The sequence below is a fragment of the Lepisosteus platostomus genome, chromosome 18, assembly GCF_059453375.1.
Source record: "Lepisosteus platostomus isolate fLepPlt1 chromosome 18, fLepPlt1.hap1, whole genome shotgun sequence".
Taxonomy (NCBI): Eukaryota; Metazoa; Chordata; class Actinopteri; order Semionotiformes; family Lepisosteidae; genus Lepisosteus; species Lepisosteus platostomus.
This window is the reverse complement of record NC_142628.1, coordinates 16,231,995-16,244,815: the sequence shown is the minus strand read 5'-3', so window position 1 is coordinate 16,244,815 and position 12,821 is coordinate 16,231,995. Positions and strand designations below refer to the sequence as shown.

Below are 12,821 nucleotides of genomic sequence, written 5' to 3'. Positions count from 1 at the left end.
CAGACCTCACTGGGCACACAGGCACAGAGCTCACAGACAAGGCCTGACTGAACACACAGGCACAGACCTCACAGACACAACCTCACTGAACACACAGGCACAGACCTCACTGAACACACAGGCACAGAGCTCACAGACAAGGCCTGACTGAACACACAGGCACAGAGCTCACAGACAAGGCCTGACTGAACACACAGGCACAGAGCTCACTGACACAACCTCACTGAACACACAGGCATAGACCTCACTGACACAACCTCACTGAGCACACAGGCACAGAGCTCAGAGACAAGGCCTGACTGAACACACAGGCACAGAGGTCAGAGACACAACCTTACTGAGCACACAGGCACAGAACTCAGAGACAAGGCCTGACTGAACACACAGGCACAGAGGTCAGAGACACAACCTCACTGAGCACACAGGCACAGAGCTCGCAGACAAGGCCTGACTGAACACACAGGCATAGACCTCACTGGGCACACAGGCACAGAGCTCGCAGACAAGGCCTGACTGAACACACAGGCATAGACCTCACTGACACAACCTCACTGAGCACACAGGCACAGAGCTCGCAGACAAGGCCTGACTGAACACACAGGCATAGACCTCACTGACACAACCTCACTGAGCACACAGGCACAGAGCTCACAGACAAGACCTGACTGAACACACAGGCACAGACCTCACTGGGCACACAGGCACAGAGCTCGCAGACAAGGCCTGACTGAACACACAGGCATAGACCTCACTGACACAACCTCACCGAGCACACAGGCACAGAGCTCACAGACAAGGCCTGACTGAACACACAGGCACAGAGCTCACAGACAAGGCCTGACTGAACACACAGGCATAGACCTCACTGACACAACCTCACTGAACACACAGGCTCAGAGCTCACAGACCAAGCCTGACTAAACACACAGGCACAGAGCTCAGATGTCTCAGATGTCTCCGAGAGGTTCAGTGGCTGGAGCTACTCTATGTACTGCCCAAGAAGCACGAGCCAGAAGCCAAGCTGGGAACCAGAATATGAGGAGTTTCATCCGATTCCGATTTTTCAGGGGGTCTGGGCGCTGGTGCCACGTGTGTGTGGGACAGCGGGTGAGCAGGGGGCAGGAGCTGCGTACCGTTCTCCGCGCTCAGACTGCAGGGGCTCTCGAAACTGTCCTTCACGTCCAGGCAGCTGCCTCTGCTCTTCCAGCTGTTGCCGAAGGCTGAGGCCGTCCCCTCCACAATCCCACCCGGAGCTTGGAAATCGTCTGTCTGCACGTCGTTGTAATTCCCACAGAGCCCTGGGACAGAGAGCAGAGGGGCAGGACACCGTGAGACTCGGAGACAGAGGGAGACAGAGGGAGACAGAGGGAGAGACAGGAGGGAACAGAGAGAGAGACAGAGGGAGAGACAGAGAGAGGACCAAGGGAAACTGGAGGAGACAGGAGGGAGAAGGGAGGTTCACAGAGGGAGACAAGATGGACACAAAGGAAGGTAGAGAGAGACAGGAGGGGACAGAGGCAGACAGGAAGAGTCAGAGACAGACAGAGGGACACAGAGAGAGACAGAGGCAGACAGGAGGGACACAGAGAGAGACAGAGGGACACAGAGAGAGACAGAGGCCGACAGGAGGGACACAGAGAGAGACAGAGGCAGATAGAGGGACACTGAGAGAGACAGAGGCAGACAGGAGGGACACAGAGAGAGACAGAGGGGGAGACAGAGAGAGGACCAAGGGAAACTGGAGGAGACAGGAGGGAGAAGGGAGGTTCACAGAGGGAGACAAGATGGGCACAAAGGAAGGTAGAGAGAGACAGGAGGAGACACAGAGGGACAGAGGCAGAGAGGAGGAGACAGAGGCAGACAGGAGGGACACAGAGAGAAGCAGGAGGGGACAGAGGCAGACAGAGGGACACTGAGAGAGACAGAGGCAGACAGAGGGACACCGAGAGAGACAGAGGCAGACAGAGGGACACTGAGAGAGACAGAGGCAGACAGGAGGGACACAGAGACAGACAGAGGGACAGCGAGGCGGCTGTCCTACCGCAGGTCTGCTCCCGGTACGAGGGCTGCAGGCTGACGTAGAGCTGCAGCAGGGGGGAGCGCTGGAGCAGCAGCTGCAGGCCCAGCCTGGTGTGGATCACAGTGTAGGAGGAGGAGGGCGTGAAGACGGTCAGGTTATCTGTGAGGACGAGAGACAGGCTGCGTCAGCACACGGGCCCTCGCCCAGTCTCACAAGGACAAGAGCAGAGCAGAGCAGAGGAGAGGAGAGCAGCTCACTGGTGGCCACTGGCAGCTGGGACAGCATCCCGTTGACCAGGACGGAGCCGCTGGGCGTCACTGCTACCACCTGCAGGGGCACAACGCACACGTCAGAGGGGCACCTGCCTCCCTGCCACCCCAGCGCCAGGCCGGGGCCCATCGCCCACTGGGCACAACACAGCCGCTCGTTCTGCGCCACCAAGAGGCGGCAGGGCGTCTCTCTGCATGAGCGCGGCCTGTCTCTGAGGACTCACCGTGCTCGTGCCGGACACGGACAGGGTGACCGACTTCAGGCAGGTCTCGGTCTCCGTCAGCCCACACCTCACGATCTCCGCCACCAGGGTGAACTGGCCGCCAGAGCAGTCCTGTGGGGAGACGCAGACGGTCAGGTGGCCCTGCTGAGGCACACAGAGGGGCAGGTATCGGCGCAGGCGCAGCTGTCTGCTCAGGCACCTTGGCCAGGACGTAGGAGCAGTCTCCGTGGAAGGTGAAGGGCTTCCCGTCGAAAGTGGTGATGTGGGAGCCTCCCTCTACAGAGCAGGTTCTAGGACAGTCCAGGTCCTGGCAGCTCCACTGTCCCCCGACACAGGTGCTACAGCCCAGACACACAGGGACACACAGGGACACGCAGAGACACAGGGACACATAGAGACACAGAGGCACACATTGAGACACACAGGGACACACAGGGACACACAGAGCAGAGAGAAGAGGATCAGAGTCCCATTCATGCTGTTGTTGACTGAACATGTGTGCAGAGTGTCGTTCATGTGTGTTGCATACTGTTGCCTTGTGTGTGCAGTGTTGTACAGCTGGTGTTCAGCTGTGTTTGTGCAGTGCAGTGTTGTAGAGTTGGTGTTCAGCTGTGTGTGCAGTGTTGTTCAGTTGCTGTGCAGCTGAGTGCAGTGCAGTGTTGTACAGTTGGTGTTCAGCTCTGTGTGTGCAGTGCAGTGTTGTACAGTTGGTGTTCAGCTGTGTGTGTGCAGTGCAGTGTTGTACAGTTGGTGTTCAGCTGTGTGTGTGCAGTGCAGTGTTGTACAGTTGGTGTTCAGCTGTGTGTGTGCAGTGCAGTGTTGTACAGCTGGTGTTCAGCTGTGTTTGTGCAGTGCAGTTTTGTAGAGTTGGTGTTCAGCTGTGTGTGTGCAGTGCAGTGTTGTACAGTTGGTGTTCAGCTGTGTGTGTGCAGTGCAGTGTTGTACAGTTGGTGTTCAGCTGTGTGTGTGCAGTGCAGTGTTGTAGAGTTGGTGTTTAGCTGTGTGTGTGCAGTGCAGTGTTGTACAGTTGGTGTTCAGCTGTGTGTGTGCAGTGCAGTGTTGTACAGTGGCTGTGCAGCTGAGTGCAGTGTAGTGTTGTACAGTTGGTGTTCAGCTGTGTGTGTGCAGTGCAGTGTTGTACAGGTGGTGTTCAGCTGTGTGTGTGCGGTGCAGTGTTGTACAGTGTGCAGTGAGAGGCGTACCAGTTGCGACAGGCGCTGCTGTAGGACTGCCCTGAGGAGAAGGCTTTGCCATTGTGAGTGCAGGAGCACTGCTCCACCGGCACACAGCCCCTGTGGGTGATGTCGTCCAGGACAGTACCTGTCAGACAGGGGACAGTGTCCGTGAGAGACGGGTGAACTGGCAAGCTGGCTGGGGGGGTTTCTTGCACATTGACAGGACACTTGTTCTCCCAGCACACAGCAGATAAGAATGATCTGATTTGAAATCCATGGTGTCAGTCCTGATTCCTGCAGCTGCATGCTGGGATGGGGGGTCTCTTTACCTGGGGGGCAGAAACAGCCGCTCCTACACTCCTTGGTACAGGTGCTGCCCCCAGTGGGGTTGGAGCAGGTGGCCATGCAGGAGCTCCCACACTCAGTGTACACCATGCTGCGGGGGCATGTCCTGGCTGCAGAGAAGACAGGAGGAGACAGGTCTTCAGGTCCAGAGGAGGACAGGCAGGCTCAGGTAGACAGGCAGGTTCAAGCACAGAGGTGGAGAAGTAGGCTCAGGTATACAGGTAGGATCAGGTATAGAGGTAGACAGCAGGGCAGGCAGGTTCAGGGAGACAGGTAGACACATCAGTTCAAGTAGACAGGAAAGTTCAGGTACACAGGAGAGTTTAGGTAGACAGACAAACGTATAGACAGGCAGACAGGTAGGTTCAAGCAGAGAGGTACAGTAGAGACGTAGGCTCAGGTATACAGGTAGGCACAGGCAGACAGACAGGTAAGTTCAAGTAGAGAGGTTTGATCAGATAGAGAGGTAGGTTCAGGTTGACAGGAATGTTCAGGTACACAGGAGAGTTTAGGCAGACAGGTATACAGGATGGATCAGGTATACTGGTAGACAGGCAGACAGGTCGACAGGTAGGATCAGGTATACAGGTAGGATCAGGTATAGAGGAAGACAGAAGGGCAGGCAGGTTCAGCGACACAGGTAGACACATTGGTTCAGGCAGACAGGAGCACTCAGGTACACAGGAGAGTTTAGGTAGACAGGTATACAGGATGGATCAGGTATACAGATGGACAGGTAGACAGGTAGGTTCAAGCAGACAGTCCCAGTTTGCTGTTTGCAGACAGTTCACAGTCTCCTCACACTTGTCACTGGATTGTTCTGATCCTGCATTGCTGTCATTGAAGTGTGAAACTTCAGTTTCAGTGAGAATGTTTGACCTGCTGACACTCAGTCCTGTCAGATCCAGCCCTGTCTGCTCCTCTGGGCTGCAGGATGAGGGAATCTCTGCCCTCTGCAGCACAGGGGCTCCCTGCTCCAGGAGGGCAGCAGGCTTGGAGCTGGGGCTCCTGTCTCACTGCTCCTACGTGCACTCAGATCCCCAGCACACTCACGGCAGAAGCTGGGGGTCCTCCAGTTCTGGGGGCGCCCCCCGGCGTGGGCGCACTGGCGGGAGTACTCGGCCATGGTGGCGCACAGGCAGTGGGACTGGTTCCTCTGTGGGCACTGGCACACGTCCGACACGCAGGCTGGCACTAAGGAGGCCGGGGGCACCAGGGCACTGCAGGAGGACAAGGCTGGGCTGGACAGGATCTGCTCACACAGGGCTCTCTGGACAGAGACACAGAGGCACTGGTCACTCACACACACTGGTCAATCAGACACTCAGACACACTGGTCACTCACTCACACTGGTCGTTCACACACACTGGTCACTCAGACACACAAACAACCACTGGTCACTCAGACACACTGGTCACAGACACACAGACACACACTGGTCACTCAGACACTCAGACACACACTGGTCACTTATACACACTATCCACTCAGACACAGACACACTGGTCACTCAGCTCTGGGAATTCCCTGCAGTCTGTTGGGAAAAGGCTTTGCTGGTCAGTGTGGCCGGACGCTGGTGGACAGGGGTGTGCTCACCGCCTCTGTGCAGTTTGTCTCGGGGGGCGGTTCAGCCGGGTCCTCACAGTGCTCTGTCGGGCCGTCCAGTTTCTGCAGTTTCCCGAATTCCAGGGGGCTGATTGTTACGCCTGGACAGACAGAGCAGCGGTCAGGGCTCTAGAGCTCTAGTGAGCGGCTCAGCCGGACTGAGGGCCCTGCGGGTCTCCCTCCCTACCTGCCGCAGTGACCCTGTCGCTGTCCTTGATGCCGTTGAAGTCCCCACACAATCCGCAGGTCTGGTTCCTGTACTGCTCATCGATCGCCACCTGCAGGGCGAGAGGAGGCTCTGCGGTCAGCAGGGCGCCCAGAGAGGGTGCCTCTGTCTGCTGCTGGGTCGATACCTGCAGTGGCCACCAGGCGGCAGCAGCGAGCAGCTTGACCTCACTGCAGAGCAGCTGTACTGAACAGCAGCAGACCGTGACCACGTCTGTTCCCATCGATCTCAACCTCCTGCTGGTGAGTCAAGGGAAGGGCGAGGCGCTGGACCACAGCGCCGATCCCATCGAGAGAGACAGGTTACAGAGACAGTGAGAGGAGGGTCTGGAAAGAGCTGTGAGTGATGTTCCTGAATCTGTGTTCTTCCTGCAGGCGTCCGTGAGGCCGGTGCGTACCGAGAGAGCGTCCTTCCAGTCCCACTGCAGCTCCAGCCCCAGTCTGGCCGTCACCCTCAGGGACTCCCCGCTCCTCTCAGCCAGCACTCCTCCCTGGATGAAGGGCAGAGGCACCCTGGTGCACAAGGGAGTGAGGTCAGAACCACACATTGACACACACTGGGGTGCAGGTCAGAACCACACATTGTCACACACTGGGATACAGGTCAGAACCACACATTGACACACACTGGGGTACAGGTCAGAACCACACATTGACACACACTGGGGTGCAGGTCAGAACCACACATTGTCACACACTGGGGTGCAGGTCAGAACCACACATACTGTAGATACCACTGGGGTACAGGTCAGAACCACACATTGACACACACTGGGGTGCAGGTCAGAACCACACATTGACACACACTGGGGTGCAGGTCAGAACCACACATTATCACACACTGGGATACAATTCAGAACCACACATTGTCACACACTTGGGTACAGGTCAGAACTACACTTTGACACACACTGGGGTACAGGTCAGAACCACACATGGTCACACTCTGGGGTACAGGGCAGAACCACATATGTACACACACTGGGTTACAGGTCAGAGCCACACATTGACACACACTGGGGTACAGGTCAGAACCACACATTGTCACACACTGGGGTGCAGGTCAGAACCACACATACTGTAGATACCACTGGGGTACAGGTCAGAACCACACATTGACACACACTGGGGTGCAGGTCAGAACCACACATTATCACACACTGGGATACAATTCAGAACCACACATTGTCACACACTTGGGTACAGGTCAGAACTACACTTTGACACACACTGGGGTACAGGTCAGAGCCACAGTGACACAAATTGGGACGGAGGTCAGAGCCACATTGTTGTCACAGACTAGGGTATAGGTCAGAACCACATAGTGGTACACACTTGAACAGAGGTCAGTTACACACACTGAGACAGAGATCAGAACAACGTTTTGACACACTCTGGAACACAGGTCAGAATCATACATAAAAACACTGGGAAATAGGTCAGAACCACACATTGACACACTCAGCTGCATCATGACTCTACAGTCTGCAGTAACTTCTGCATGTTCCAGACTCACAGCTCGCCATTGACAGAGACTGTCTCCCTGCGCAGCTCCAGAACCATGCCCTCCAGCTTCATGGTGACCTGGCTAATGGCAGAGTCACTGGGGGTCACATTCCTGCGGATCTGGATGTTGAAGTGCTCATAGGCAGCACGGCAGTGGGACGCCAGCACGTAGTTACAGGGGCCCGGGAGCTGATAGAGCTCCCCGTCAAACATGCGGTAGTGATGCCTGCCCCAGGTGCTGCACACTCCCCGGGGATGAGCTGAGACACACAGAGAGAGAGAGCATCACCTGAGCTGGAGATACTGTAGACACTCAGTCCAGCTCCTCTGTAACTTCACACTAACACTCCCTCATCAGAGCTGGAGATACTGTAGACACTCAGTCCAGCTCCTCTGTAACTTCACACTCACACTCCCTCATCAGAGCTGTAGATACTGTAGACACTCAACCCAGCTCATCTGTAACTTCACACTAACACTCCCTCATCAGAGCTGTAGATACTGTAGACACTCAGTCCAGCTCATCTGTAACTTCACACTCACACTCCCTCATCAGAGCTGTAGATACTGTAGACACTCAACCCAGCTCCTCTGTAACTTCGCACTAACACTCCCTCATCAGAGCTGTAGATACTGTAGAGACACTCAGTCCAGCTCCTCTGTAACTTCACACTAACACTCCCTCATCAGAGCTGGAGATACTGTAGACACTCAGTCCAGCTCCTCTGTAACTTCACACTAACACTCCCTCATCAAAGCTGTAGATGCTGTAGACACTCAGTCCAGCTCCTCTGTAACTTCACACTAACACTCCCTCATCAGAGCGGTAGATACTGTAGACACTCAGCCCAGCTCCTCTGTAACTTCACACTAACACTCCCTCATCAGAGCTGTAGATACTGTAGACACTCAGTCCAGCTCCTCTGTAACTTCACACTAACACTCCCTCATCAGAGCTGTAGATACTGTAGAGACACTCAGTCCAGCTCCTCTGTAACTTCCCACTAACACTCCCTCATCAGAGCTGTAGATACTGTAGACACTCAGTCCAGCTCCTCTGTAACTTCACACTAACACTCCCTCATCAGAGCTGGAGATACTGTAGACACTCAGTCCAGCTCCTCTGTAACTTCACACTCACACTCCCTCATCAGAGCTGTAGATACTGTAGAGACACTCAGTCCAGCTCATCTGTAACTTCACACTAACACTCCCTCATCAGAGCTGAAGATACTGTAGACACTCAGTCCAGCTCATCTATTATTTCGGTTGAGAGACTCTTACTTACCCACAACTCCAGGAAGCACTTGTATGGTGGGGACAAGAGGAATGTTGTTTCTTATCAGAATCGGATTGATTTTTGGTGGATCTTTTAAAAAATAAAAAACAAAGAGTTAGTGTAATTTTCCTATCAGGTTAAGACAGCAGGAACTGTAAAGAGTTCTTGTACATGAAATCTCTGCTTAGAGAGAAATGACAAGAGGCCAGCTGGCCTGTATTGTACTGAGCACTCTAGAGGTTTCATTCGTATCTGATCAGTCCTGCCTTGTCTGGCTGTGAGCTCCCAGCTGTCCTGTATGGCTGTTGATGAGGTGCAGCAGGATAAGGACAGCCATGTTCACCTCAAGGACAGGACAGCTTCGCCCCAGACAGCCCTGAGCCAGCGCCAGCGGGCAGCGAGACCTCAGAGATGAGCAGAGCATGATCTCACCTTCCACTGCAGCTGCGAGAGCCACACTCGCCATCCACACCACCGCCCAGACCGTCATCTTCCTCGGGGTCGCTCTGCAGACTGGTGCCGTGAAGGTGCTGCTCTTCCCTTTATAGCCCCAGGCTCCGGGTTCGTGGCCCCTGAGGGTGGACAGGAGGGGCAGGCTGACAAACAGGCAAACAGAATTACAGCCGATCAGCAAACAGATTTCCCAGAGCCGGACTCACGCACTGTTAGCACAGGAGGGCTGGGATTTACTGGAGCTTCTGTATGTTCTTCGGCTCTCACTGTGACATCAACAAGAGAAGAGTCGGCCCCTACGTGACTGGGGGTCCTCTGCTGATGTTCTGGGGTCACCCTATGATCCGGAGAGAGTTGGACTCCGAGTGAGAAGGGGACGACTGTGGACACTGAATGAGCTGAGACAGAAATGTGGCTTAATGATCCGATTCTAGAGTCGGAGAAGAGAAAGAGCTGGTTGAAGCTACAATGAAGTTTACTGCAGTGTTCTGGACATACTCTTCATCACCTGTGATTGACATACTCTTCATCACCTGTGATAGACATACTCTTCCTCTGCTGTGATGGGCGTGCTCTTCATTGCCTTTGACAGACATGCTCTTCATCCCCATGATGTAAATACTCTTCCTCTCCTGTGATGGGCGTACTCTTCCTCCTCCATGACATGCAGTGAGCACTAGAAGGCCCCCCTCTCAGGGATCTCCATGTCAGCGCTGGATCTCTGCTCTGAACAGACAGTCGTCCCTCACAGGGAGCTGAGATTCCCCTCCTGTCCTCTCAGCTCAGAGAACGTGTGAATTTCAGTAACGCTGATCACTCATGCTGTATTTTCTTCCTACAATCTCAAATTCAGGAGTTTTCTGTTCATTTTTAGTTGGCAAAATGCTTCTGGAGAAGAAAGTGTAATCATCTGTTAATTGGGTTGTTACGGCTCAATGAAATTGATTATAATAAAGGGGATTTAATCCACTGTTAATTTTAGCCACTAGACACTCGTGTTTATTACAGTATGTCACTCACGCCCCAGTTCCTAATTAGACCTAATTAGACCAACTCCACTGTATTAAATTAATCTGCATTATATTTCTAATCCAAACACAGCTTGAGCAGTGCTTGTGCGTACAGACATGTGAATGAACAATTCGCTCTTAATTCCCCAGGCTCTGGAGCAGGACTGGACACGCAGCACAGACAGGCACTGAAATCTGATCGAACTCCTTCACTAATTACAGTAACTCGTTACTGTCGCTGTGATGTCCGCGTGAGGAGGGGCTCGAGGGCGGACAGGCGGTCCCCCGCTGACCGCTGGCCTGGTCAGTGTGTGGCCGAGCTGCCCTGTGGGGCTGTATTCTGCCTTGTGTGCTCAGGATCGCAGCAGTGCTGCAGCTCTGCTCCAGGCCACTCCCTGGCCTTGCTAATCCCCTGCCCTGGCCCAGCCCAGGACCAGGATGTGGTAAACCGCTTCTTCTGCCCTCACAGTGGGGCTCCTGACCAGACCGCAGCGCTCTGACCCTCAGAGGACACTGCTCGCAGCCCGTCAGATGGACGAAGTGGTGAGGACTGTGTGTCTGAGATCCTGGACCCTCCAGAGCCCAGTAAAACCACAGGCCCAGCCCTCCACTCACACAGCCGGGCCCTTGAGGGCCACTTCAGCACTGCTAGATAGGAATACAGGGGCCACGTGTAACGTCCTTAATGTGCGCCCTAAAACATGGATGTTAGGTGGGAGTTATTTCCCAAATGAAATAGGCTTAGTGGGGTCCGGGAGGATGTAAATATTCCTCTGAGGCTCGTGTGCGACACATTTCTCCACAAGAATCACAGTGTTTGAACAGTAAGAGAGACCAGGACCTGACAACACAATTTCACAAGTCCATTCACGTGTTCCAGTAGAAACAGAGCGCTGTACTGACCGGTTACATTGAGCACGGAAATCGAATTTAACTTTGATCTGAAACATTTTAGAAACACTCAGAATTGGAAAATTAACAATTTTGTGTGTTTTAAGCCATGGACAACATTTTATAACATTACGTTCATTTCAACATTTAACTTAAAAACCACCATCACACACAAACTCAGTTGAGACAGAAGTTCCTTCTTTTTCAACCAGAACCTGATCAGGTGGGTCCCAGACTTCTTAACACACAGCTCTGACATTCCCTACACGTCCCCTGGGTCACCACAGGGCTGTGATTCACCTCCTGCTCTACATTCTGTACACTAATAAGCATCAGAGCAAACACACAGATGTCTCGTATAAGTCTGTTGAAGACACAGCCCTGATCAGCTTATTAAAATACCCAGAAAACCATGAGCCCATTCTAAATGATTTGAATCAATGTTCTCTTTGAAGTTAAATGTCTTGACAAGAAAGATACATTTTAGGAAGGATGCAAGACCCCTACTGAACCTACTGCAATAGTGGTCATAAATTGTCAACAATTGTTTGTTTCGTAGCAAACCCAGCTAATTCAAGATAAACAGAACTAATTTCACTCTTTCCTATAAGTTATCTATTGAAAGTGTCTTAACATTCTGTCTCTCTTGCTGGTTTGGCGACATCAGTATTGTTAATTATAATCAGTTGGGTAAATCAGTGCAAATCAGTCGGTCAGTATTAAAGTCATGGGAACATCAGAAAGGAAGGCTCCTTTTTCTCTTTCTAATAATTGAGTAGCGATAATATGTTTGTGCTCATACTTGAGCTGTTTTCTCCAATAGAACATTTTACTTTTCATCCATGAATGAGGAGAGAAGGATGAGTCCTCATTATTCAAACAGGGAGTCTCTACCAGTCCTGTTCCTGGACCCTTGTAGTGCCTGTGGTGGGGAAAGGAGGCAGGAGATGTTCAGGTTGGGGTTACAGTCTTGCTGCAGTGTCTGTGCTCATGGGACTGGGAGATGCACCAGACTATCAGGTAAAGCTGATGGGTGTCACGCCCGACATCCCTCCCTAGAGGGCGCTCCACAACTCCCATTATTGTCCTTGTGGTTAAGCTCCCCAGGTGTGCCCTCTTAGCTGTATTATTTAAAGACCAGCTCCTCCAGTCCTCGGGGCTCATCATTAGGGTCAGGATGTCGCGAGGCCTGCCTGGCACCAGGAAACCCTCCGTCTGTCTCCTGGGGGCACAGGTGTCCCCGACACCTCCCGCTACCTGAACCCGGGGTCTGGAGGGTCTCGCCCCGTCCCCCCTGGACCTCGTGTTTTGTCTGTCCATGTGTTCTCCCCTCCCAGGGGTTTTAACCTTGTCTTGGATTTGGATGCTATTCCTTGTCTCCCCCACTCACTGTCTCACGGACCGTCACTATTATTTTGTGCACTATTAAACCTCTGTGTGTTTCCTTTCACCACGCCTCCTGTCTTCTCCAGCTCTTACCACATCGCACAGGGTCTCCTACAAGACCCGACACGGATCTCAGTCCGTGTTCGTGACAATGGGCTGTGATGGGGCAGGACGGTGTCACCTCCACGTTTTTTTTATTTTGGCTGAAGCTCAAGTGCAGAACCGTCCACAGAGAGGGCTACAGCACTGGCTTTACAGAGCTGATGGGGGCCAATAAGCAGGACTTCAGTCTTGTCACAGTTTAGATAAAGGAAAGTTTGAGTCATCCATCCATGCTAGAGATGCAATTAGAGAGAACAGGGACAGCCACATCAGGGTCAGATTTAGTATGGATGGAGATTCAGTTAAACTCAATTCAAGCTTTATTGTTCC

At 53.1% G+C, this 12,821-nt stretch overlaps 2 protein-coding genes across 2 annotated transcripts in view; both read right to left on the bottom strand.

The window, feature by feature from the left end:
• LOC148645795 (uncharacterized) overlaps positions 1–5,726 on the bottom strand; it is a 28,394-nt gene extending 22,668 nt beyond the window's left edge. Inside the window, exons 1-9 of the mRNA XM_088611075.1 lie at positions 5,631–5,726; positions 5,087–5,303; positions 4,018–4,143; positions 3,716–3,833; positions 2,713–2,851; positions 2,514–2,624; positions 2,278–2,347; positions 2,042–2,179; positions 1,134–1,298 (exon numbers count right to left, since the gene is read on the bottom strand). Coding sequence (XP_088467201.1) covers positions 1,134–1,298; positions 2,042–2,179; positions 2,278–2,347; positions 2,514–2,624; positions 2,713–2,851; positions 3,716–3,833; positions 4,018–4,143; positions 5,087–5,159 — 940 coding nt within the window. The 5' untranslated portion in view covers positions 5,160–5,303; positions 5,631–5,726. The remainder of the gene's footprint in view (positions 1–1,133; positions 1,299–2,041; positions 2,180–2,277; positions 2,348–2,513; positions 2,625–2,712; positions 2,852–3,715; positions 3,834–4,017; positions 4,144–5,086; positions 5,304–5,630) is intronic.
• LOC148645794 (mucin-2-like) lies at positions 5,592–9,682 on the bottom strand. The gene is made up of 6 exons (XM_088611867.1): positions 9,636–9,682; positions 9,082–9,245; positions 7,381–7,630; positions 6,263–6,377; positions 5,827–5,917; positions 5,592–5,740 (listed from the first exon to the last, which is right to left on the bottom strand). The coding sequence occupies exons 1-6, from the start codon at positions 9,680–9,682 to the stop codon at positions 5,592–5,594; spliced, it is 816 nt and encodes a 271-aa protein (XP_088467993.1).
• Positions 9,683–12,821: the final 3,139 nt, after the last annotated feature.